General features: G+C 39.0%; 2 protein-coding genes across 3 annotated transcripts in view; one reads left to right on the top strand and one right to left on the bottom strand.

The window, feature by feature from the left end:
- Positions 1 to 21,933, bottom strand: part of TAFA1 (TAFA chemokine like family member 1) — a 292,708-nt gene extending 270,775 nt beyond the window's left edge. The window contains exons 1-2 of one of the 2 annotated variants that reach the window (XM_052679234.1): positions 21,850 to 21,933; positions 19,833 to 19,910 (exon numbers count right to left, since the gene is read on the bottom strand). The gene's annotated coding sequence lies outside the window, so the exon portion shown is untranslated. Of the gene's footprint in view, positions 1 to 19,832; positions 19,911 to 21,425 lie in introns of both variants that reach the window. The other variant, XM_052679235.1, reaches the window with a different exon arrangement.
- Positions 21,934 to 22,004: 71 nt separating this feature from the next.
- SUCLG2 (succinate-CoA ligase GDP-forming subunit beta) overlaps positions 22,005 to 27,746 on the top strand; it is a 101,774-nt gene continuing 96,032 nt past the window's right edge. The window contains exon 1 of the mRNA XM_052679232.1: positions 22,005 to 22,139. Within this exon, the coding sequence (XP_052535192.1) occupies positions 22,056 to 22,139 (84 nt within the window). The 5' untranslated portion in view covers positions 22,005 to 22,055. The remainder of the gene's footprint in view (positions 22,140 to 27,746) is intronic.

Genomic DNA, 27,746 nt, shown 5'->3' with positions numbered 1-27,746 from the left:
CTTCCATTAAAGTTACAGAGGAAATTTCACCCTGCTGAAGTCATCAGGAGTTTGGCATGCATTTCATCCCCTGCAAATGACTGTTACACCTCTTGAAAACACTGGCTAATATCTCAGCATCCCCAGGCAAGTAGAGCCAAGAACTTGTAGTTAGAAGATTATCTCACAGATAGATTAGGAGGCTTTAGTTACAAAAAAAAGTTAGTGGGGACTGTTCAGTAAAGAACACTCTGTATAACATGAACAAAAGCTCCTCTCTCCATACCAGGGACTGCTTTCGTACAACTGCACACAAAATGTTATCAGATGACTCACAAAAGCTCAGAGGCAAAGTGCTCAATAGCGAGCACATGGCTGGGCACAGCCCTGGCTCACAGCACACATTTGTCCAGCTGTATGCTGGATGTGGGCACACGCCTCCAGAGAGGCTGCATAAGGTTGCACAGCCTTCATCTGCAATACCTCCTCCTCTCTAAGCTTCTCTCAAAGGTCTCCAGCTCTACAAGTCCATGTGTTATCTAATCCCAGGTGTTCTGGATACACCAGGCATTTTAATACACTGGGAAACACAGTGACATTTTGATGGAACATTCTCATCCACAAGCATGCAAGCATTTAAAAGAAAATGCAGCAGTGATTTGACATCTTTATGTTAAAATTAGTTAATTTGATGGTGTTACCTTCTGGCTGATGCTCATGACTATTTAGAGTTTGCTGTTACAGCCCATTATAAAAGGGAAGGGCTGAAAGACTGTGTTAACAGCCTATTTAGGACATAAAGCATCATGCAGTACACAGATTTAAATTCAGGTGCAGTATAAGGTCAGCCTTGAGTTGTATGTATAATATGTTTGTCAGGCACCCCATGTGTAAAACTGACAGCTCTAACCTAGTTGCCACAGGCTGTTTTATACAGTTGGGAATATTATGTCTTTTTGGCTTCGGTGATGTACACTTGAAAAGAAAATTGTTTTGAGGAAACTTGGAAAACCAGAGACTATTGCAGTAATGAAATACAACATACACTTTCTAGCTAAAAAGGCTACTTGGAATTAATTAACATAGCCCATGCCACAATTACATGCAATACCTACACATTAATAACAGTAATAAAAAAATAACAAAGCTCACAATCCAGATCTCCTTTTGGACAAATTTGTCACATGTGAAGCCTGCCTTTGCTCCGCTACATCACAAACGTGAGCTGAATGCTTTGAGCACTCCAGTCCCTGCTCAGAGCATGACCGAGAGCGGAGCAAGGAGCCAGCAGAGCTCACAGCTCACTGCCTCCTGAAGCACTTGAACCACGTTTTCTGCAGCATCCTGAAGTGCACACTGTGCCATGATTAAGGGATTAATTTTCCCTTGATAACTTTAAGACACAAGTTTTCCCCTTCACACCATCATCTTGGGGAGCTAGCAAGTTGTGGTCCTACTGACTCCTAGCTCAACGTTTAGTAAGTTTTGTTTTGTCCTTGTTTTATACTCAGCTGTGGCAGAATAACCCAGTCACCGAGTGAAACACAAGCAGTTTGAGGCAGGGCAGTGCTATAGTCCAAATAATTTGAATTTAAACACCAGCCCACTCCTCACCTGCAGCAATCCTGCCTTTCAGAAAGGGTAGCTCAGAAGAGTGTGTCAGTGAAGACACTGAATCATACACTACCAATGGAGTTTGCCAAAGCCATATAATGAACCCGAGATAACATTTTTTTTCCTAATCTATGACCTCAACAGAAAACCTGATCTCCTGTGGTAATGCAGCCAGCAGGCCAAATCAGAGAAAGAACACTGAGCAGCAACTGCAGAAATGACAAAACCACGGGTTCTGAAGGACTCACCAGTGAGTCAGTGCTACGATATGTCCCTTCATTACGCCCTACAGCTTTCTTCCAGGGTACAACAATGCTGTTCCCCACCATTTCTCTCTCACTTTCTCAGAAGAAATTGCTGATGATTTATCAGGCCATTGCACTCCGATTTAAAAAGTTCAGCTCTTCTTAGAATGGTCTGAAGATACCAATGCTTTTTTTTTTTATTAGCACTCCTGGCAGTCAGTTTCTCAGACGGTGCAAAACACTCAGTAATATCAAATAGGAACATGCCAATTTGCATTACCTGCAGATTTTACAGCTGTATTTCTTATATAAATGTTCTCAGTATCTTTCAGTCACCTCCCTAAAAGGTGCAGTTCAGATAGAATATTTATCATCCTTCTATATTTCTTATCTTCACTTTAAAATGGAATGGAACATAACAAGCTGTCTGCAGAGTAATCAATTGCTATAGTAAACATTACTTTAGCATACAATACAGTACTTATCTCTGTTCTCTTTAATTAAATCTGTAGTGTATGCTGTCATTTGTCTATGCAGAGTAAGTGTTCTCAACAATCAAAAAGTTAACTCAAGTAATTTAATCTTTGGTTTCAGAACAAAGTAGGCAACAGGTTAAATTAGCCTCATCTTCAGATGGTTTTCTCATTTCCCATATGGCTGCAGAACAGCTATCTCTGCCCATCAACATCTCTGATGTACAGTCTGTGTTACTGATCTGAACAAGCAGAATTCAGCACTCACCTGTAATGATGGAAAACATTTCTATAATATAAGAAAGGCCACCTTTATGGGCTGTATTTATCTTCTCATGACGAAGAATATTCTAAATCTAATGTTTTACTGAATACATGAATTTTTAAGCTGGGAGGATCACACACAGGCATTGTGATACAAAACACTTTGCATCATTAGTCAAGGGCAAAAGAATGAACAAGCCACTCAAAATAGAGGTGAGACTGATAATTTCAAACATTTAAATGAGCAAATATTTAGATTTGAAATTGCTAATATGCACAGATATATAAAATAAATACAAGTATGAAATGTAATGGTCATACGTTTAGTCAGTGCAAATCATTAAAGGTCCTTCTACACCAGAGAAAGCAGGCTTATGTCAGCACAGTGTCCCATCCTATGATCTGAAGAGAGAGGCAGTGTGCTGCTGCCTGTGCAATGGCTTTAAAAAAAAATTGTAGCCAAAGCCAAGACTTCTTACCACTGGGAAAGCTCTTGCAAAGGAATTTTAACTGAAGAGTCTCTTTATTAAATCTAAGAACTGATTAGGAGTAGGATGTCCAGACAGAAATACATAACTTTCTTCAGTTGAGCCATTCTGCCCCTGTTCAGAGAAGCCACCCAAATGATGCAACAGCCCAAGAGCTGCACTAAAATCAATGAAAAATGAATGACACATCTAACTCCTGATCATACAGTTAGTTCTGGGACCTCATTCTGCTCCCAGATACATTAAGGCCACGGCTCACTATCATACATGAAGCACAGTTTGTTTCTAAGGTCATGGGCACTTGGACTTGATCTTTAGAGGTCCCCTCCAACCCCTACAATTCTCCAATTCTGTGATTTATTGATTCAAACACTGCACCACACCCCAAATAATCCAACTTCAAACAATTGGAAACTGTAACAAGTACATCAGTGGTTGGAAAACATTGCCTGAACTTCTGTCAGTGCACTTCACAGGTATGACATTTTCCTCTTGTGGAACATAACTCACAGTTAGTGCATGTTCTTGAGAGAGAGACGTGGGAAATGTGTTGTGTTCTGTGGTAGGGCCCATGGGCACTGTTATAATTTCCCTGCATCACAACAAGGCATTTGTAATATCACAGCAGAACCTATGGCTGAGCTGGAGCTGCACAGCCATCACAACACTGGTACAGTGCTGTCATTTCAATTTTTCATGCTTTTTTCCCCTGAGGAAAGCATCATCTCCCAAGTCTAATAGTATCAGCTAATAACCGCTAACAGTTGCAACAATGGAAAAAATGTACTGAAAGAAGGAATGAGCTGCACTGATGAAACCAAAGTTCATATTCTTGGTCTGACCCCAAGTTGAGGGAGTGGGGCAAGGACATAAAAGGCTCTTCTGATAAGCTACCTGAAGGAAAACCAGGAAGCCATGCTGTTCGTTCTACAGAGTGAAGTCACTTAAAAATCAGCGTCACTCAAAGATTTGGGGTTATGAAACCAAAATGAACAAGAGTGAAAACTTCTTCAGTTTAAATATTTACATCCTTATTGAAATGACATTTGGAAGTGCATTTTTTTATTTAAATTAAAATGTTTCCTATAGAGAACAGCTGCTTTCCTTACATAAATACTTAAAACAATTGAACAATCAAAAATAAAAGTTCTGACAGGAAATTTTCATTTTTCTTCAATATACATGGATATAGCATGGTTGAGAATGGGCCCTCATGAATTTGCTGGGATATCACAAAAATGAATAGCAAAGTCACATAGCACATCAACAGTCTCTGCACGTCTGTTTTCCATATCAAATTCTACTGGTACTTTTATTTGTGCAAACTCATTATCTGTTCCTGGAGTTGTGCTCATGAGAAAAAGATTCCATAATTGATCATTACAAGGGACAATACAACAGAACCTCATTGGAAAAGTTTAATGTCTTTCACTAAGCATCTCTTTGACCTGCCTTCTCTTTTTCACCTCTTATTAAGAAATTCTAAAGGAGAAAGAATGAGATCAGACCCAGGGAAAGCACACAAATGAAGGAGCTCGTAGAAGGCAGCGCCACCTGTGCATAACAAATTGCATTTCCAAGCAATCTGCTTAGCCAGTAATGCAACATAGCAGGGAATACAACCTTATACTATCTTTTCTTCAAGGACCTCATTGTGCTATAAAAGCACACATTTATTAAACCTCGTAACACCTGTATGAGGCAGGTAAAAGATCTGGGACTACTTCACCTGTCTTTGATCAGGAGCCACAGCAGCTGTTTAAAAGTAGATTGCAGCATTACACATCTGAGAAGGAAAAGGGAAAGAATTAATATGCCCAGTGGAATACTTGAGGGAATTTAATTCAGACTGATCCCGCATTCTCACACAAACTAAAGGTTTGTAATTCATAGATCTCTTTTATATACCATCAGTTTCTCTGGAAGGCTCTGCTGACCATAGCACTGGGGCTCAGCTTCTCCTCCAGCTCACAGACAGGCACCACTCATTCTAGAATCAATTAGGCCTCCGTATGGAAGTGAGTGTACTGCACCTGACTGTTTTGTCTGTTGTCTTTCTTTGTGAGTTGGAAACAGATTCTGGCATCAGCTACAACTCTTCACAGCACAAAAGCCTCAAGCTTCAAACAATGGAAATAATGACCAATATCTGCATGCTCAGACTACCCCTTAATTATTCTCCAAATAAACTTCACCAAGATTGACTTAAGTAGTTAAGGTTTAACAATAATCAAGAAAAATATGTAAACAAAATTAGATGTGTGAATGTCTAGCCTACCCTCATACTACTCATTCCTTGCTGCATAAGATGAAAAATTATGATTTCTTTCATAAAAAATGGTAAAATAATGCACACAAAAAATGTTTGCAAGCTGCTGAAATTCTCCAATGATGCTAAATAATATTCATTGTCATTTTTACTTAGTATATTAAACTAATAAATTTGGAGATGAAATACTACATAATGCAAAAGAAAATATGTTTATTTTTCTGATAACTTCTATGTTTTTTAATCAGTTCAATGTGAATTCAATATAGCCAATTTTTTCTTGCTACTGCCTTCATTATTGAAATCAATTCTTCAAAAGGGAAGGGAATAAAAAACCAAAAGAGAATGTAAATGCCTGAGTTACAATCAATGGAAATAATTCCACAGTCCACTCCCACTCCTGAGAACCAAAGCAGCACCTTTAGACTTGTGCAAAGGTAGAAGTTTTCTTCCAAAAAAGCACTCAGAAGTGGCTTAGATGCTGGTAGGTGCAATTCAGACTGGTCAGTTAGGTAATTCGCCTGGCTGCTTAAAGCACTTCTAATGACTTCTTTGTTCCCCACAGCTTTCTCATAAATAAATGCTAAATTCTCTCCTATTTGTTACTAAGAAACTATAAACCAGTGCCAGACACTACGTAGAAGAGACCAAGAGCTTTCACAATTTCCTACTGCTGGAAAAGATGGTCAATTGCTCATGATTTGTTATGACTATGATACAAAACAATTTTCAATGATTAAACAGCAACAACTCCACTTAACTAACTACTGGACTTGGTGTAATGGCTGTTGAATCGCATGAGCCCTCAGCCAAGTTCATACTCCATCTCTTAAATGGAGACTCAAGAAGGGTAGAGAGGAATTACAGCCAAACAGAATTTTTTGGCATTTTGTATTTTTTTTTAAACCAGAACATCTCCAGAAGTTTGCTTGCTCATCTTCTTCTCAGTGTCTGTATGTTAACAGCCTTTGATAGCTGACGTCAGTTGATCCTATTCTCTTTCTACTAGAGACATTCCTCTAGAAGACATTAGCTCTTCCTTGTAGGCAAGAAAATATGTCTGTTCTTCATAATAATTAAACAAAAGTATCAAAAGGATTAGATTCATCACACTGCAACATTTGTATTCAGATATGAGTATCAGGGGAGTGAGGTGCATGCATCAGAGAGGATCTGCATGGCTCTGGAGCAGTAACATATTAGGTGTAAGCCCACATACTCTGCTTATTTAGCTAATTGAGGACATGACATAGCAGATAGTATTATTTGCCTTGTTTTTTTCCTTTTTTTTTTTCCTCTTGTCTCTTGTATTGCCTCAGAATATTCCCATACACACAACACATAGCTTTGGCAACAGAAACTTCACAAATGTCAGTTCTGAAGCAAGTAGTAACAGAATTAGCTCAACCACCTTCACCCAAATGAGGATTCCCTCCAGCACGAGGTGTATTCTCAAGGTGTCAATCTGGCCAGTTAAGTTCATTCTGTACAGACTGAACTTAATGGACTGGAAAAATTTATGTTCAGTATAAGCAATTCTTATTCAAACCTAGAAGGCAGAAATTAGTTCTCCCTTTTTGAAGCTATCATCAAAATTCATATGAGATTTTTTTTCTCCCTGCAAATTTGCCATAGCATGTAACACTTCTTTCTCAGAGTGAAGCCCTGTGAAGGATTATAAAGAATTTCTGAAAATAATATAAAAATATTACAAACAAAGCCATTTCTGCTTACTCTCCAGTATGCCATTACTGTCCAGAAAGAGCATTTAGGGACTTCTCGAACTTTCCTTCATGGAGTCCTGAATTTATTCCATTTTCTTCAAATCTATTAGTAAATCAAGAGTTAGCCTACCATACATTCATCTACAGTTTGCTACTTGAAAGCATCTGAAGCCCAGAGTGAAAGTCTTGAATCAAACATGCTTGGCTGAAGTAATTTGGCTAGGAAACAAGCCATCCAGCTGGGGAGAGCTTTCCCAACAAGAGTGGAAAAGATCAAGCGACCAAAGACCTGATCACCTACCAGTAATCATTAGCAGAAATGTGCAAAATACAGTGAAAACAGGAAGAAACTTCCAGGCAGCGAATACACTGGCTCAAACATTCAGCTGGTTCAACGTTTAGGTGCTATTTTCAATATGCTTTGGCAGGTAGGCAGACACTCCACCGCAAAACAGTTGCAAGGTGGAGTGGAACACATTTTAAAAGGATTTAAAAAAAAAAAAAAAGCAGAAATACAAGAGATTATGCTGTGTAAGGATCAAGTGATTAGCACTGATACTTTCCTGAAATGCTGAAATATTTAATAAAAGTAGCATCCCTGAATGATTTTGTCTTCACAGTCCCTGTTTATTCATTAATGTTCAATTTCTTTCATGCATTGCAGGCATTTTTGACATCTGTAGCATGCAAAAGTTAGTTGCACTCAGTCTGCACTTGAAGGCATCCTCACCTCTGAGAGGTTTTCTGAGAAAAAGCAACCTCTCCCCTCATACAGAAGTGTTTTGACTGGAGTACAAATGGAGTGAGATGATTTCAGCAGAATGGGTGTCTTTTAGAGGTAGACTCTTACATCTTTTACACCGTGTTCTTAATTTCTTTTGTGATAGCAGAAGCCTGAGTCTGTTTATTCAATTACCATGTGCCAGAGCCTACAGGCTTTGCATACTTCTGCCTAACTAAAATAACTCGCTCCACTGCTGAAATCTAATTGAAAGAGTTCTGTGCAGTCCCATTATGAATTATTCTGTGTTATGCTCAGAAGGCTAGAGATTGTGAAACTAGTCATAACAGCAAAGCTGGCATCTGATTTCATTAGCTTGCACTGTAATTGCTTTACATATGATAGGCCTGATACTACTACTGCTGCTCAGAGAATACTCACTGTCTTTGTGTCAGAGCTGTCAGTTCTACTTTGGGAGCTTATGACTGTGGTCCTGCACATTGTTCTTCCATCCAGACTACAATGAGCAATATTACAATGTGTATCTGGCTGACAAAAATATCCCAACCAGTCAACATAGGACAAAGGACTATATGTATGCCTAATAGGAAAAATGCTTCCACCAGTCTATCCTAGCCTAGCCTAGAATTGGCTTGCTCCATTTTGGACTGCTCTTGATCATTACAGTCCTTCCATTTCTTTAGAAAGGCTAGGTGTGACATACAGATGTGGTTAGGATGAGCTGGGGCCATTTTGCCTAGGAGAAACAGTGCCATTCTAAGCTGCATCAGTTGTTTGGGAAAAGCAAGGCTAGTCCATCTTTATAAGACCTTGCATGTCTCCTGGAATGGAGCATCCACCACCCCTCTGGGCAGCTTGTTCCCATGTTTCATTTCCCTTACCACAAAAAAAACCAACCAAACAAACAAACACAAAACAACGTCTTATATCCAATCTAAATTTGCCTTCTGAGTTTGAAATCATTTTCCCTTGTTCTGTCACAACAGATCCTTCTAAAGTCTGTCCCCTTCTTTCTAATAGCCCATTTCCTTGCTTTGACTACAATAATTATGTTTCATAATCTATTCATCCTTTCTAGCTCAAGGAAAGAAATCAGAATTCACAAGGATTCCTGCATGCAATCTCAAATTATAGCTGGAAGGCACATTATTCTATTAATTTCTTAAGACTGTTCTCCAATTCTGTGTAATATTTACAGCCATCTTCTCCCACTTTCAAATTCACTGAGCTTCTGCAGCCATTATATTGTGAAAAATACATCAAGCATTTCAAGAAAATTGTGAACTTAAGTCCTCTCCTTGCTTCCACACTGAAGGAGATCACAGCATTCCTTCCTATGGAGCTTCAGATGATATGCACGAGGTCTCTTCATGTGCTGCTGACTGAGCTAAAGCTGACATGCTCCTGGGGATCTAGCCCACTAGACCATACCACCAGTACTAAGAATCACAGCAAGAATCACTACCGAACACCTCCGGAAGATCAACCCAAATCCTCTCAAACTAATTGGATAAAAATAGTGTGATTGAAAATGTATTGCATTCTGTATGAACTCACCATCTCCTTTCAAGAATTTTCTTTCAAAGTATACACGAAGGTATAAAGTCACTGGCATCTTTAATGGATTGTCACACGGTTTCCTCTGCCTTCTATTGAATGCTTAGGCATTATTTTGGTGTAGTAAACGTACAACCATTTCAGAAAAAAAAAAAAGGTAAATCATGAATGGTTTTTTAGGCAACAGCTATAAAACAGTTTGTCATAAACCAGCTACCTGAGAACATAGGTTGCTTACAATACCTACTCCATACTTACAATACATACAGAAATGTTATATAGCTGTGATATTAGCACATCTTACTACATTATTTACCATTGCTTCTCTTGTACTCTAACTTTATTGGTACCTGCTACGTCCTCCTTCTACCTCCTACATTTTATTTGACACTATGCACTTGTGGAATACTACTTTAAATTATATTTATTTCCATCTATCCTAGGATTATCCAGCTTCCCCTCCCCCCCCCCCCCCCCCCCCCCATGTTCTACTATGAAATTATGATAGTTAATTCTTCTAGAACACAAATAATTGAGTTGGTCAGGCTGCCTCGATTTGCTACAAAAACTTGATCTAATGAGGTATAAATTGCTGATTGATCTTAAGGAAGAAGGCAGAATTATATAAACAACAATACAGTATTTCCAATGAAGAGACCAGGATTGAGAAAAATAAGTTTTCAAGGTACCAACACCACGCTCTCAACTGATAGGGATGGCTGGCAAAGAAGTGCAGTATCACCTAGAAAGAACATGCCTGAATCCAGAAAGATATCTTTCTGCATAGCAAGGCACTGATGGCAACATCATTAACAATGCTAAATCCAGAATCTAGCAGAACATTGACCTGCAGGATCTGAAAGCGTTCTTAAGACAGTTGGCCATCTAGATAGTACACACTGCTATTGAATACATGCACATCCCACAGGTTTCTTCTTACAGAGCTTATTTATTTTACTGCAGGAGTAATATAACCTGTGAACAAAATCAAGGTACTCCATCTTCTCTGTGACTCAAATACAGTAAGATTTGCTCTAAGAGAACAGTTCTAGTTCCCATCCCCACTGTTAAGATTCATACTCTCTTCCAGGTTTTCTTATCTGATAAAAAGCCTCTTTATCGAGAATCTGATATGAATTTATAAATCCTAGAAGTGTGCTCAGAAAAGTTCATACCATTCAACTAAAAACATTAAACAGAGCACAAAGGGAAAATAATCCTTTCAGGATAATATGATTTCTACACTTCCTTTGGAAAGAGTAACAACAGACCACAATCTCAAGGGAAACGAAATTCTCCAGGGAACAGACAAGATAGCTGAAAACTTTGGAGACTAATATTTGAATTAGAAGGTTTTAACAAATTAAATATTCACAATAGTTTTAGTTGATTTAGGCCTTTGCATTGTAACTATGTTAGACTCTAGTACAGAGATAAACAAGCAATAAACTGGAGACCTCTGGACCTAAATATATCAGCTATTTCTTCTCAAGTTTAATGACCAACCCTGTAGCTAAAAGCGGTAACAGCATATCATCTGTGGATTGGGACTTGAGAGAATAAGGGAAAGGTACTGACTACTGGCCAATAAACACTTAATCACATCTATCCATCTCTCTTAGGGTTTTATACTGCTGTCCATCACTGTACTGTGTGAGCACCTTCATGCAAAAATCAATAGCAATAGTGAATTCTCCAGAGGATGTCACAGAAACTCTAGCATATCTTCTCTTTCTGGGTCAAACTTTGTGTTTGCATAGCCATATAGTCACACTCTTTGATTTTAATGAGATATCCTTATGAGCTGTATTAAGGAAACTTCCTGTAATGGTACAAACATTAAACTATTCCTCCAAATATTGCTGCCAACAAGAAGGAACAGGTTCAGATACCACCATCTTTCCTTAAAACTTAAAAACGCACCCAGAATATAACTTCAGAAATCTTGAAAAAGCTAAAACACCTTCTCTGAATTCCCCAATTCTTTCACAAAAATGAAGCTCAAATGGAATTCAGCACCGATTTGCACCACATGCTTAGCAATGTTTCTACAAAATGTTAGTATTAGTTTTGTGGCACCTATGCAAAGACTTACGCTGCGTATTTTGGTACATTCTTTCACTTAGTTTGAACATTTGATGAACAAATGATTTCATAGTCTGCCCATCAGTCGCACCCTCTTCATCATTTATTATCAAAAAAAGGAAGAGACAGATCTAAAAATGCTTTCAAAAAAGCTGTCTCATTTCATAGAGGAAGCAATTTACTGTCTCTGCCATTTACATCCTTTGTCAGTGTTAATCCTGTATCATCGTATCTAAATGATGCTACCATCATCTACAGTCAGATCGATGTCTGCACTCCATTTCTCAGCACACTCAATGCACCACATCAGTTACGAACATATGTATTTACACATAGAGACTGTTTCATTTAGTATCTATTGAGATACTGAGGTTCCAGTATGCTAACCCTTAATGAGGTTATATTTAAATATAATTCTGATTTTCAACAAATATAACATTATTTCATTTCTTTAAGTTCCCAGATGTTAATGATTCTCTAGAAGAAAAAAAAAAAAATCAATTAAGCTGCCTGTCAGGAAAAGGGTGGGCAAGTAAATACACCAATAAAGTAAGTACATACTTCTATTCTTTGCTGTAATCTCTCAGTGAGCTGAAAAGAAATCCTCCCCTAAGCTTCAGAGCTTTTCATACCTGTATTTTGTGAACACAATTAGATATCATCTCAGAAGCATAACTGAAAGCTCTGATAACAGCTGAAAGATTTCTTCATGTGACAAGGCTTTGTCTCTTGCTATTGCCACATATGAGGAGCAGGTTAATATGACCATTGATACATTAACAAAACACCTTTATGAGCCTGGGTTGAAAAGGACCATAATGGTCATCTAGATTCAACTCTCACATAGACACTCCTCAGCTGTTATTCTGTTTTCCTACTGAAGTCACTGGTTACTGGAGAAAAAAAAACAAAAGCTTGAGATTCCTCCCATTTCAGTGAAGGCAAAGGCAGATGGGATTCACACATAGGCAGCCTACAAAGATGCACAGATACAAAGAAGCTGTCTGAGCATCTCTCCTTCCTGGGGCTGGTCAGTTAAGATACCAGCAAATATGAGCAGTCTTCCAGTACTGTTGCAGTGAAGCAGAGGGAAGCCTTCCCTTAGCATTCAGTTCATTCATTACGATTCTGCTACTTAGAAACTGGATGGGAACTGAGTTTTTAAACCTCACAAGCTTAGTTTTAAGGCATGGTATCTGCAATCAAATACTTCATAGGTTTGTACAAGTATTTTCTGGATACCTGCAAGGGAATCTGGCAATCATTTTAGTTTCCAAGGTGCAGAAGAATACTTGATATTGATGGAGGAATCTTTAATGGGTTTGCCTCTTAAAATGGCCTCTAACATATAACAATACTTCAGTAACTGAAATGAGCTGCCCAGAGAGCTGGCAGAGTCCCCATTCCTGAAGGTATTTAGGAGAAAGGTGGACATGGCTCTAAGGGACATGGGTTAGTGATATGAATTGGTAGGTCAAGTTGATGATCTGAAGATGTTTTCTAATTCAGATGATTTTATGATTGCACAATTCCTCACCCTGCTTTTGCCATTTACCCCAAAGGGAGGTACCTTGAAGGCTCCTCCTTCCATGCAACAATCTCTAGCATTCCTTTCTCCTAACCCCAAAATTAGAGTTACATGTGCTCCTGTTTGCATGTTCCTTCTTTCCCTTGCTAATCACCAAACTTCTTCCCAGAAAAGTTTTGATAAATTTTTAGGGTTACAAAACTGCAGAAGGAATGACAGAAAAGCAGTAAAAAAACATTACAGCATATCCTCTTGTCTCCCAGCACTCAACCTTATAATCTCTGTAATTAGAAAGCATTTGCATTGCTTTTTCTAGAATAACTCAACTTTAAGCAAACAACATACCTGGAAATATTTCTATGTTCTAAACATTGAAATAAAAAGTTTTAATGCAAGTTAAGCTGCACTCTTTCCTATAGCATTCCCTACTGTGAAGGTTACTGTTTTTAAAGGTCTGTTTATACTGCACCATCTGTTAGACTTCTTTAAACTCACTTTATCCTTTATTGTGTGCTGTAATTAATGAGGTTTTCTGTATTACTATCATGGTAGCTGATGTTTTCCTTTATAAATGAGAAGCAATAGCTCCCTGATGAAAAATTCAGCTTACTTCTACAAATGAGGGGAATTTCCTTGAGCGAGGACCTTTTTGCTTTGGTGTCATTGTGGTAACTGAACAGAAGCCTTAGCAATAGTGCAGACCACCTGCCTAGAGACACCACGAGAATTAAGTTATAGATGAGCTGGATTCAGTTAGTATGGCAACGTCTGCAAAGGAGAGTTGTCATATATGACTGCTGCATTGTTTGGCAGATAACAAAAGCAATGAGGCAAAATAAGTCAACATCAACCCCCCCACCCCGTAAGCTTTTGCTTCATCCACGTCAAGTGGCTTTGAAATACATCACAGAGATAAGGTCATGCTTCTCAATGCCTTTTTGACTAGGATGACAGTTGCTGCATGCTCTTGTCCTCTTTTTTATTTTTCAAGTTGCAAACCATCTTATCTTCCTGGGATACAACTGAGTGCTTATAACTACACCAGCATTCTTTGTAAGAACAGAAAATGAATACCAAATGTGAACACTGGTCCAGTTTCACATAGCTAAGGGAGGAAAAGTGATTAAATGATTAAACAATCTCTGCTTTTCACTTCATCAATAAGCACACTACCCTAGAAGAGAGAGCTCTTCTTTTCCTTGAATTTGACTCTGACTTCATCTCTTTTCTTTAACTTTCATCTGTTTTAAGTACCCTTCACTCTGCTGTATGTAAGAGACTTTTGAACTTTCCATTTAGTCTTGACTAAGGCCTAAGACATAATCAACAGTCTTAAATGACCTCTGATAGTTGCCTTTCAAAAACTTAACAGCCTACCTTCAAAAACACATTTCTCCATCTGCCCATCAAGAAAAATGACCTCTGATGGTCTACACTCACAGTTCACTGAGGGTTGATTTTCCCATTTGGGTGGGGTTTTATGGAGCTGATTCTCACGCTCTCAGCCCTTCAGGATCCTTAAGCACTACTTACTGTTATACAAGTTCAGTTTGAAATCACTGGACTTGATTAACAACATATATATGCAATTAGCCCTCACTTTGCCAGTAATAGCTAAAAAATTAGGTGTACACAGAAAGAAAATGGAGGGATTACAGAAAAAAATATTGCAGGCCTTCTTATGTCACAAAAAAAAAAAAGTAAAAGATTCTTTTTCCTCCTACATTACTATAAAAATATCCAATCAATAAAGGACTGCATTATATATAAATGCACACACATAAAAATACATATATAGTGCTTTATAGAGTGCCAGAAATATTTGGCTTACTGCTCCCACTAGCCTGAAAAGAGTAAGAGGCTTCACCAGGATATAGTGATATAGAGAAGGAGTATTGCTACTACTCTGACCTGTACTTCTAATATAAGACAGCTTGAGCCTAGCTGTGCTTTATCTTGAGATATGAGACTTGCATAAAGACTCACTGCTGCTTCCCAGAAACTCTGGACAAGAGACAAATCTCTTGCCAAGCCTTTTCTCTGCCTGTGTATTGACTAAAGCTTGTATTTATATGCTGTATCACAAAATTATATTAAGTATTAAAGCTGACTGATTAATTCATAACAACTATTACTAAACAAATTATTCTCTTCACAGAGCACTGAAGTATTTTTCAGATTCCTCAGTTACTTGTTGTTCTTAAATAATGAACTGTTTTCAGTTTCACAGAACAAGAACAGTTATGTTTTCAGTTTGAATGTCACAACTATTTGCATATGTTATTCAAGTCATACAGCACTGTTTCTTAATTTTTTTTCTTGTACAGCAACATCATAGATAATTATTAAAAGAAATACTCATCAACTCTTACACAGAAACAAATTCCATTAGAACCTACAGTAGTATTTACTGGCAATATATTTGCAATTTAAAATATTACCTGATAACTTGGCACAATGCTATAATAGCGTGATAACAGCAGAACAACTGAGAACAATACCAAATGCAGCAGCCACAGATGGAAAGAAAAAAAAAAAAAAAAAAAAAAAAAAAAAAGAAGAGCTGCTTACCTTTGAAAGGTGCCTCAGGTAGGTACAAATCTCCAGCAAAAGGCACTTGCCTTCACTGCCAACCCTTAAATGAGGTCTGGGAAAGGGTGGATCCTGGCTCCACCCCTTCCATCACTCAGGTACACTGCATGCAGCTGAGCTCCCCTGGGTTGGCCCTGCCTTCTCACCAGGTGCTCCATCACTGGTTCAGGTTGTGACTTAGCATTTCTTCTACGCTATGGTATTTCTACTGTTAAACTATAGGTATGCTCAGATTCATTTCAACTGGTTAACTAATACAAAGTAAATTTAATATTTTGTATATATGGTTCACAAACACTGTAACAACTATGCTCCCAGAGACAAGCAGAGATAAGATCATCACATTTGTTGTTTCAAACTCTCCCATTTCTTGGGAATCCTCTGAATTGCATAAACCATGTGTAGCCTTGAGTAACACACAGACACCTTTCACTATATAGCTTAACATTCACTAAAAATAAGTTAAAAATCTAAAGAAGCCAAATCTAGAGAGAATAAAACGAGTAATTATTTCAGAATACTGCACTTTAAATGCACATCACCTTAATTCTAAACATAAAATCATCACAGCCTTTAAATGAGCTGTCCTTGTAGATTTTCAATTGTTTCCCTGAATTTTTATTACTGTTTGCATTTTGAGCTAAAACGATCCTCAAAACAAATCACATTCCTCCTATGGCAGTTGTTTTTAATGAATTGGTCTTCACTGCTTTTCTGCTTAAGACAAAAATCAGCTTTTTCTGAAGCACAGCCAAAGAGTAAGCAAATACCCACTGGGGTAGAATTTTGATTGTAGACTCATTTTTATGCATCAAAACACATCCAGGTTTCATAAAGAAACAAAACCATCAAAATATGCTTGTTAAGGACAAACAAAACATTTATTAAGGACAAACAATCCATATAGTAGAAGCTATATCTGATTTGCATTTAGGTTTTAAGACTTTTTACACAGTGCTGCAGTTCTCCGTTAGGCTATTTAAAAAGTTTATGGTTTTCATGAACTTCCATAATTACTGAACCACTTGCTGATGTCCAGCCAGTTGTAATGAAAGTGAAACCTCCATCTATGCCAGAAAGATTTTATTGAAATAGGAAGACACAGCAAGCAATCTACAAAATCCACTGAAATGGTACCCCATGACCCAAACTACCTAGCACAGAAAGCTACATTTAAATCAATACTTAATTCGGCAGAAAAATCAATTTCTCTCCCTCTGCAATCCATAAAATTCATCAGGAAAAAATTACCCCTCACATGTTATCAGTCCCTTCAGTCTACAGGTTTAGAATTTAATTAGAATAGACAATTTCAAGCTCTGTAACAGGTTGGGGTGCTATGCTATAAGGTATTTTGTGATGTATCAATTAAAACATAGATTAGATGTGATGTTGTATGGTAACTGTTGAGTCACGGCTTGAACTTCTGATTGAGCACCTGGGGAAAGGACCTGGCCAGCCCTGGGAGCACAGGTGAAGGCAATTCAGCTGTGCAACCAGAAGGGATGGAGCCTGGCTACACCTCTCTTAGATCTCATTTAAGGGCTGACTAGGAGGGTCAGCCCTTCATTACAACTAGGAGGGAAGGATCTCTTCCTGGAGATCTCTCCTTGGTGAAGCTTTTCTCTGCAAACCTGCTATCTTCTGATATGGTTGAACAATCTTCTTCCTTTATAGTACCTCTCCACTGTGCTAGCCCTTTTGTTATCACACCTTTGTTGTAGCACTTTTCCCATTATACTGACCTGTACAGTTGCTACGGATGTGGACACCTACAGCTTTTATAATTCTTCTAACCTTCGTTTACTAAAAAAGCAAACATTGCTCATAGGAACGCTTCAGTTAGAGCGGTCTGTAGTATCATGCTAAGTGCAGGTTCCATTTCTGGAAAATACTCAGCTTTTTGCAGAGGCTGCATAGGACTCAGACAATCCTATCTAACAATTTATCTGTTAGGATTTAGCTTCTCTTAAGGTAGGCCACTTTGCCTTTATTCTTCTAGATGACAATTCTAGCCCAGCTGTGGAGTAGTTAAAGAGCTTAACTGCTTGGTACGTGCAGAGCCCTCCAATTCCTATTGGTAAGTATGTGCCCTTGGGTATGGATGTTATACGTTTAACTGGGCATCTTACTCATTTGTGAACTTTCCTTTGCACTCTAGTTAGCTTGCTGTTAAATACTTTTTTAAATATAATGTCTTAGTGATAATGTTTTAATGTAACTTACAAAATAATATTAATCATTCTGTTTCATATTTGATAAACCAGTGGGGTTTTTTAGAATGCTTATCTCAGTAACAGGCTGAATTGCTAGCACATACATGATAGACCCTGCTCTCTCATTACATTACTGTTTTGCTGCTATTCTAACCTTCTGCCCTTTTCCACAAGTAACTCTTTACCTTTCCCTCTCTCTACTTTTTTGGGGGGGCTGTTAGATATTTCTTTCCTGAATTTAGATTGTCTATACTTTTCAAAGTCTTTGTGAGGATAAAGACATGTCTTATCAAAGAGGTCTAGCCTCTGAGAGTTTTTCTTCCATTGTATCCCACAGCTCAGATCTCTACATTTTTTTCTATTCACAGTCCTATATTGTCTCTGACAGAAGTTCAATAAAATTGTCTTTCTATCCACAGTATCAGGATTCTCAACACTGTGGGAACTGAGTGTTATAGACCTATGGTCTATCTCTGCTGAGGAAACCTGAACTCCCCTGCCTGCCTTATTAGAGAGCAGGCCTCTGGCAAAAGGAAGATACCACTTGTATATAGCTGCATCACTTCTACTGTTTTCAGTCAACTAATTTATGTCGTAATTCCTGAATGTTTCCTTTCCACACAGTCAAATGTTTAGATATCAAAAAGGAGGAGCTCTGCTGCTGCCATTGGTATTGCCTCTTTTGCTAAAAATAATTTTAAATTAGGTTGCTTTACTACCTTCTCTTTATTACCATGCTTTATTATTTAAAACCTTCCTCAATTTAGTCACTTATTTCCTGCTTCTAGTATTAACTATACAGTAATCACACTATGTTACAACATGGCACCTTGACTTCCCACCCTAACAAACACAAAGTTCAGGGACTGTTTTAAGTCTCACTTCATTCTTTTGCTCCTAGCCACATAAGAGCTCCAGTAGATATGTCAGAAGTGCATATAATTTGAAAATGAAAAATGCAAACTGTTATTTACATAGATAGACTGGCAATGCAGTAGTAGGGCTCCATGTATTTGTTCAAGCCTGCAAGCACAAAATCCAATCCTACCTAGCTCTAAAGTATTCCACTTTTCTAGCTTTCTGGATCCCTTACACTATACTTGAGTAATCTTTTAACAAATGGGAATCCTGCGGCTGTGTGCAGTGACTGAACTCATTGACCTAGAAGGTCATTTACAAATTCTAAGTTTCTATTTTTCCTTCTTAATTTTCAGTCTTCTTTTGTGTTCTAGCATTGAATGTGGAAAAAAAAATCAAATTTTAACCTTCTTTTACCCTCCCTGCACTCACTGGTATATTTACCACTAGCCATGAACTTTTTCTCTCTTAATTTTGTATTTGGAGGCAAGACATGAACAGAGGAAGGGGATGAGGAATGTGTGGAACTAATTCAGTGTTGCAGGCTGAATGGTACTTGCACATCACAAGGCTTGGTTTGTGACCTTATTTTCTCAGTCACCTTTTTTCAGTCACCTTCAGTGGTACCATTCTGGTGGATTTCATGTAGTTTCACTACACCTGCTTTACTCCTGGGAATGCTGTGTGTGGAATGCCTTTTACACAGAAACACACTCTTTAGGAAATGCATGTAGATATGAAGACTGTTCTGCAGCTGACACCAGTATGATTACTAATATGTACACAATGAAATGTCTTTCTGTTCATTGTTAACAATGTTCTGAAAACCAGGTTGCAACCCATCAAAAACAGATTAGGGCAACTCTATAATCAGTGATAAAAAGTGCAAGTGTGAGGGCTCATCTGACTTATAGGTACTTCACTGAAGTTGTAAGACTAATCACCTGAATAATGAAAGATTATTTGTCCCAATTTTATTTCAGTCTAAATTAGAAGACTATACTTGCTGTAAAAACACGAATGTTCCCTGCTTTATTGCTGCAATAATGGTTTTGTTCCTGACATGGATCAGCATGAGCTCAGATATGTTACTCAGGAAAAATTAATAAGAAGAAACTCCATTCAGCTCTGCAAGCTATAATGAGCCTGTATTTGTCAAATGGCTTTATGGTGAAATGAAAAATTAATCATAAACAACCTTTCTGAACTGCTGGGTACACCATCCATGTGCTGGCTGTGAAGTCCATCTTTAGCAAATAATGTTTCAGGAAGTAATCTGTATGGGTGAGAAAATAAATGTACAATTTCATTGTTAACAAGTACAGATGTAATGAACAAGAAATGCAAGAGCGTTAAAAATATGCTTTTCTTTACCTGTGCTAACTTCTGTGTGTGTGTTCTCACTAAATACTATCAACTACGTAGGATTAGGGATCAGATCATAAGAGCATTATAACATGCACTGTACAAGACCTTACTGAATTTCAAACACATTACAGGTTGTTTTGCTTTCAGTGGACCACTGCTAAAAAGTTTAGCTACAATCTAGCTTTATATGCATTCTAGGGAATGCATATAAAGTGCTGCGCTCCCAGGACAGGTACAAGGAGGAATATTTAGAAGCCTAGAAGAACTGTGCTTTGAAATCAGTCTCCCTTGAGCCTATTTTTATGTTGCTGTGAGGACAGTGCATTGGGAATGATCCTTAACTGATCTCAAAGTAGTGCACCCTAAGTGAGTTTCCCAACAATAATCCATATTGGCTATCTCATCTCTTAAACACTGACATACATAGCCTTCTATCCCACACTGCAAGAAAGCTGGCATTTGCTTGCTTTGCTAACCATGTAAGACCTACTTAATCTACATTTCTTTGGTTTATATTTATAAACAAGGAGACTAAACATGAAGACAGTTAATCTTTATACTTTTTCTCTTCATACTTCAAGAATCAGATATCTTCTACCTTACACAATACACAAAAAACATCTCTCGGTGACTAACACAGACTGTGTGTTTGCAGTGGTTTTCCATTTACCAAATCTAAACAGTAAAAATGTAGTAAAGAAGGTTCTCCGCAATTTGTATTAAGCAGTGAAAGTGCTCCATATAGTATTAAATGATAGCGTTGCATGCAATCTATGCACATTATCTGAAGGCTTATATACCTGTTATATATCTAAACCTAATGTAGACAGCCATAATAGTTTGTATGAATAGGAAACACTGTGCTTATTGAGCCACAGTTATGAAACTAAAAATGAAATTATATTCCTCCACCATAATAGTGAAGCCAATATATAACATTTTAAAGAACAAGCACACAGTAATACACAGGTTAATACTGGAAGCCACACATTATTGCTCAATGCTATCAAAAAGCTGCATCTTCAGATTCTTTATTGAAACATATTACATTACTTAAATTGTTGAGACAAAGACAAAACTGTTCAATTTCAGCTTCTCCCAGATTTCTGTTTTTATGAAATTGCAGATTATTTTTTTTTCTAATAGAAGTGTAATTTATTTCCTGATTAAATTCATCTAAAGATGTTCAGTCCTGATTTTTTTAAGGCCGTATTTAGGAGCACAAGCCCTAAGCAGTGACAGCAGAATTCTCCTTTGCTCCCACTCACACCCTACATTAGAATTTTATTCCTCCTTTCATTACCAAACACTGAACAAATACTGTTGTGCCTTCTTACAGTGCTAAACTTTGCATTCTTTCATATAGGTGAAAATCTGAGCTGTTGTACATTCCACAAGCACGGATTGTTACCCAAAAACACACCTGGCTTCATGCAGGACCTTTGCCAAGACCCAGCCATGCAGGCACGTCACACCTGTGCTCACTCCATCCCCACGTGGATGCAATGAGGCGTTTTCATTAAATTCAGCTGCTGGGATTCACTTTTGTGCCTGGGAACGGCTACGTTAGACTTTATTTCCACGTGACGAGCTACCAGGACCCTGATGTTCTGTACCGTCCTGCAGGAGGGCTGCAATTCAGCACCTCAGTTTGGGCATTAAAGAGGTTTCACCTATCGGCGAAGCGCAAACTGAGGCTCTTCTTGGAGTTCGAACGAAAGAGACTGCAAAGAGTCCCCAGGCTTCCAGCCACGCTTATTAGGGCTTATCAGCAAGAGTTAATTAAAAGGTAATAATTAAAGGAGTGCTTTGAGGCACGAGAACAACTAGTGCAGACAGCGCGGTACCTGCAGCAGGTGACTGCACCGTTCCCGCCGGGCTCCAAGATGTCCTCCCGGGCGCCCTCGGTGCTGCCCTGAGCCGTGCCCGTCCCTCCCCATCTCCTCCCCTACGGAGGGATAGGAGCCCTGGGACCGCGCAGCGCTTCCGCCCGGGGAGCGGGGCAGGGCGGAGACAGCGGCCGGCGGGCGGGAGGGAGCGCTGCGCGGTCAAGATGGCGCTTCCCGTGAGCGTTCGGGCGGGCGCTGCCGTGCGGGACCTGGCCCTGCGATCCGCCCGCCTGCGGGGCAGCTTCCCGGTGAGTGAGCCCTGGCCGCCGCGTCCTGCTGAGGAGGGAGCCTCTGCAGAAGCCGCCCTGCTCCCCGTCCCTCTGTCTGCTGCTGGCCGTCCCTAGGAGCGTTTCCTCTCGGGCTCCTGCTGGGCTCGGGGCTCAGCTCAGCCCGTGGCTGGAGAGAGATTTGCTTTCCTCTGGCTGTCCCCTGTGGCTGCTCAGGTTGTGCTGAGCCTGAAACCCCGCTGCGTTGGGAGCGCTGGAAACAAACAAACGTGTAGTGATAGAAACAAACATGCTCGTAGCATTAGGAACAAGCAAACTCGCCCCTCTCGCTGGCCCGGGGCGAAGGTCCTGGGAGCAGCAGAGGGTCGGAGGGCGGCTCTGCCTGAGGCGCTCGAGGCTTAAATCGGTCTCTGGGAGGAACTCGCGTGGCCTTTTGGTGCTCCTCATTAGTTTCGTTTAGCAGTCACTTGATTGCTTCCGTAGTGCAAGTTTAAGCGGTGTCTGGGGCAGCTGCGCTTTGCTGGTGGCTCTGGCTCCCCTCTTTGGGGCTGGGGCTCTGCTGGGCTGATGGCAGGAGGCCTTGGTTCAGCTCTGCCACAAAACAGCAGAAGTGCTGAAGATGAAATGAGATACATACATTTGGGTTAGTTCTGGTGCCTTCCCCTTTATTTTGTTTTCTTAGCAGATCAGCAACTGCACAGGAGTCTTCTTTGGTCTGTGCTCTTGAGTGTTTTCCTAAAAGCAAAAGCCTCCTGGGGTAACAAAGCTGGTTTGGAGCTGAGTGCTGCGTGGTGCTGTTGCTGGGTGGTTGGGGCTGTGTGCCATCAGCTGGCAGGATTTACACTGTGTACCTTTCATAAGGACTGCCCTTCAGCCTGGGGAAACCTTGGTTTTCTGATGGTGGGTACAGTGGAATTCAGTGCAGTTGAGCAATTGGTTTATTGCACATCTATTTCATATATTTGCACGTGCACACTTAAATCTGTGTCTTGACTGGCAGTCCTGTCAGTTCCAGCAGTGTTTGGTGCTCATGTGTTATGCTGAAGATGTGTTTCTGTCATAATGGCTCAGATGACTCTGACCCTACAATACCACTCCCATAAGCAGCTTCTTTTTGATTCTATAGAGCCCTGATTGGGACAGCTTTTATAGGGCGTATCTGCTCAGATTCTCAAAATTACTAAGATGTTAATGTGTCAGCTTCTTGAATTTGTTTGTTACTTACGAAATAGTGCTATTGAACTTGTATTGTGAATGACATGTTCTTGTGTTTGAGCTATCAGATAGTAAGAGCTTCTCTCCGGTTATGCTCCTTCCTACAGACTGTTTTCAAGAACCCTTTCTTTCCAGTGTAACAATGAGTCAATTTTTTTTTCCAAGTAAAACATTTTTTTTCTATTGGAAAGGTCTTCATTTTTGCAATGTTGCATCATAGATTTATCCTTTACCTTTGATGGTATCAAACTACAAACCTTTCTCCTGGTGTAGAGTCTGCATTGTGTGGTGCTACAAAGTAGCAAGATGAGGAATGTGAGAGAGGCCTTTCATTGATAAAACTGCTATCATTTGACCCATTTCCTACCTAGTGTTGACTGGAAATTGCACCAATAATTTGATTTATTTACTATAAAACAGCAAGATCTGTTTTGTCCTCAAAGCCTGACACAGCAAGAAATAATCTTATATTTTTTAAAAATACTTCTTCTGGGATTCTCCTCCATTATTTCATGTTGGGAAAGCCTCAGACTTGCGACCAGCTGAGCGTTTGCTGGAGCAGTTTGTTGGAGCTCTGGTACCAGGAGGCTCAGGCAGGAGCACAGCAGATTGGTTTTGTTTCTGATCCAGTGCCTTCTGGTGTTTTCATAACCCTGTGTAAGTTGATGCCTGTTGAGGTTCAAAATCTTTCCTCATAAGGCTGATGGTAGGAGTGGTATTCATACACTTGGTTGCAGAATTGCTCACGTCAAAACCATTGGTGCTGCTCACAGCTATGTTGAAACAAGGATTTCAAGAAGTTTGATTGTGTGCACTCATAAAAACCTATGTGAAGAGGCATTTTTTTTTCTCTGCAACTTTAACTGTGGAATAAATGGTGCTTGATCTTATCACGTGAAAATATTTTATCATCCTTCAGCTTTCCCTTTGTCTCTTTAACTTCTTATAACTTATTTTTTCCCTTTTTTTTTCCCCTTCTTCGTGGATTCAGTTCTTTTTGCTCTTGGAGTTTAAATCTGACCAAGTGTTTCAAGAAGATAAAAGATAAATTTCAGTTGTCTGCAGTGCTTGTGGACAAGCGTATTTAGACCTGCTCTTACTGGAACAGTATTTGTAAAGAGCTGTGACAAACGCTCCAGGGACCTTTCTGCAGCAGAATTCAATCTTGTTGGCTAGCAACAAATAGGCTCCGTTGAAGGCTGTTTATTTGAATGGGAGTTGGATTCAGCCCTTTGGGAGAACGCTGTGTTTTCAAAATAGCTTCAGATGCAGTGAATTTCAGCGATGAATATAAATAAGGAACAATTAAGTCAGAATCATAATAAAATGCTTAAGGTAACTCTCAAATTTTCTAATACAATGGTCAGATAATAGTTAGTGCATTATACAGCCCTATGCTGGCCTTCAAAACTCGTCCTCAGTCCTACCGTAACAATTCCAAATTTCACACATGTTGAAAATATTTTAAAGTAAGAAAGAAATGATTGGACGCAGGAATATTCCTGCTTTAAAATCTACTGATTTCTGTAGGGGTTAAAAATAGTCAAGATTGTTCACTGCAGATGCCTTCAGTTCCTAAACTTGATAACTTGTGAAGCCTCGTTAATGCTGAATGGAGGAAATTTTGTCTTTGTTAAGCAGTTATCAGCTGTAAGTGGAGTTAATGATCTTCCATGCAAGGGAAAGCATTATTTTCAATAACTTGTAATTTATGACTTCAGCAGCTACTCATGTGCCAGAAATCTTGCTTTTTTCTTTACTTTCTGTTAAGTTGTTGAAAGCTTCTTGAAGGCTCAGTCTGCTTCTATATTTGGCTTTCCCTGGTTGTCAGTTTCACTATAATTTCTAATATTTTACATTTAGAGGCAGGCATTACATGAGCCTCCTGACTTCCACAAGCAATAGTTTTTGTGTGTGCTTATATTAAAACAAACAAACAAAAAACTACGATCCTCTCTGAACTGTAAGCAGCACTGAAATGCCAATGCGCAGCAGAAGTTTGGCCCACTCCTTCCTGGCAGTTCCCTCAAGCACAGTTAGAAAATCCTCGTTGGAGGATTTTGCCATTTTTATTGGCCATTCTTTGTAGTTCATCTAAGTACATTCAGAGGATAGGGCCAGTGAGCTGAGGAAGGATGGGCTTCATGAGTATGGCATGTGGTTGAGAATTGCCTGGGACATCTATGTTCTTAAACCTGGCCATGGACCAGTAAACTCTTCCATCTTCTGATCTGCCAACCAGTTCACTCAAAGATATACCTTGCTTAGGTACATTTAGGATTAACAAAATTTTTTCCTATAAAAGCAAGTGTTTTTTTTCATTGTTCAGCCTCCTGAGGTGTTAGTAGATAAACTCTGTTTCCTTTACAGGTCTGAGGAATTTTCTTCTTTCCTCCTATTCTTTTTCCTTGGAATACTGTCAGTGTGTGTGGCAATTCCTTATTTTTTTTGTTCCAGTTTTATTTACTCTGACTACCAACAGGGATGCTCTGAGGGATGCGGGAAGATGGTGATGTTCTTTTGGGAATAAAGTGAGGTGTGCATGGAAGTGCTTGAATTTTGGTTGTTTCTTAAGAATAGATAATTTTCCCCTTTTGTTTTGAATATTCATTTGTAGTTGGAAGTCTTGAGGAGGCACTTAATGGGACAGTTCTGGGATTACTGAACCCCTCCTGATTTATTCTTTTGTTGCTGTGGTCCACACCTGCAGCAAGCAGCTCATTATTGCCTGAGACAGTCCAATCTTTCTGTGCATGTTTGAGACTATAATCTGCAGCTTTAAGCATATGCCCTAAGGATTTTCTACAGAAAATTCCGTTCCTTAATATTCTCTGCTGATGAAGCCAGTTTGTAGCCATCCGTGTGTCAGAGCTGAATGCTCATCTCCCACCTCAGCATTTTAATAAAATACAGGATGCAGGCAGGAGTCAGGTTATCACCACAACTGATTATGATGGTAACTTTGGGAATGGTAATTAAGCATTGATCCATAATTAGTAGTGAGCTACTGATCTTATTTTAACCAGGTAAAAGTAGGTATAGGTATCAAACTAAGAGGAGAAGTTAAGATGGAATACTGTGATAAGTCCTGTTTGTCTTAAGGAAGGTGGGCGAGATGCAATATTGACCTTCAGGATATGGTGGGCATTAACTCAATGTAGAGCAAGTGGCTTTTTGCACATTTGTTTGCTTTCAATGATTAAATTCTAAATGGGATGATTTTATTTGTCTGGAAATGGATAGATGTTTTGAGAGCATTGGTAGCAGCAACTTCAAACGTGCATTCATACAACATGTGCTTATGATACTGCTGGAGCAATAAGCAAAATCGTGGGAGCAATAATGAAAAAAAGAAAGATGAAAAACAGCAAGGTATTATAGGGGTAGATAGACTGAGGAATATAAGCAATGAACAAAAGTCTCAGTTTGTATCAGGATGACAGAGATGACTGACTGTTGTTACTTTGCTTTGGCGTCTAATTCCAATCCTCTTAAATTCTTTGGGAGATGTGAAAATTTTGTAGGAATTGCCTGGGATGGAAAAGTTAGGAAGATGTTTGATTATATTTGGTGGAGTTGTCTTCTTGCTCAAGACCTTTGACTAAAAAATCTGAAGCTGCAAATTAAAAGCCAGGAACAAGTCACTGGAATGCTGCTTTTTTTTTGGTTGGTTTTCTTCCTCTGAGGGATCCATGGGCAAAAAAAAACAGCTTAATTTGACATCTGCTGATTTCGTGGCAGCCAAGAAAGCAGCTACAGCCTTGCAAAGAAAAAAAAAAAAGGAACTTCTACATAATTTTGGTATGAAACTGTCTGGGAAATTACAGTTATGGGAAAGATTACATATGCAAATTATAGATAAGTGATAGGTAAAGATAACACAGATATCTATGAAAATTACAGATGAAAGTGCTATTAAATGCGGCAGAATACTTTTCATTATCAACAGCTTTCTTGCTTAGCTGTTTAAGGTCTGAAGATGGCATAAGAAATTTATTTTCCCCTAAATTATTTAGCTTCTTCAACTCTGCCTCTCTAAACACATTGGGAACAGTGAAGATATTTAATTAAATTATTTCATGCAGAGTTTCAGTCTGGGTTTGTTTCTTAGTTAGATGTCTCAGTTTAAAATAGTCTACAGCAATGTTGTAAATATAGGGAACAGAGGATCTGATATTCAGAGTTTGTGTTAAACATGTTGTGAAACACTGAGAGAGATGGGGCTGGGGAATAATATGTATTCAGTATTATTATTATTATTTTTTTTTTTTTAGGACTACATTTTATTTACCTAAGATCTGTGTTAGGACTGATGTAATTCTGGGTTTTAGGATAGGTTGCTATCCTATAGGCTGCATAGGTCTTGTGTCAGATGTCAGCCAGAAATGAAGGAACCTTGCTGCATAACCTTCC

Source organism: Tympanuchus pallidicinctus, unplaced genomic scaffold (assembly GCF_026119805.1).
Source record: "Tympanuchus pallidicinctus isolate F22 unplaced genomic scaffold, pur_lepc_1.0 scaffold17, whole genome shotgun sequence".
Classification (NCBI taxonomy): domain Eukaryota; kingdom Metazoa; phylum Chordata; class Aves; order Galliformes; family Phasianidae; genus Tympanuchus; species Tympanuchus pallidicinctus.
The sequence above is the reverse complement of the archived record's forward strand: the minus strand, read 5'-3'. Positions and strand labels throughout refer to the sequence as shown.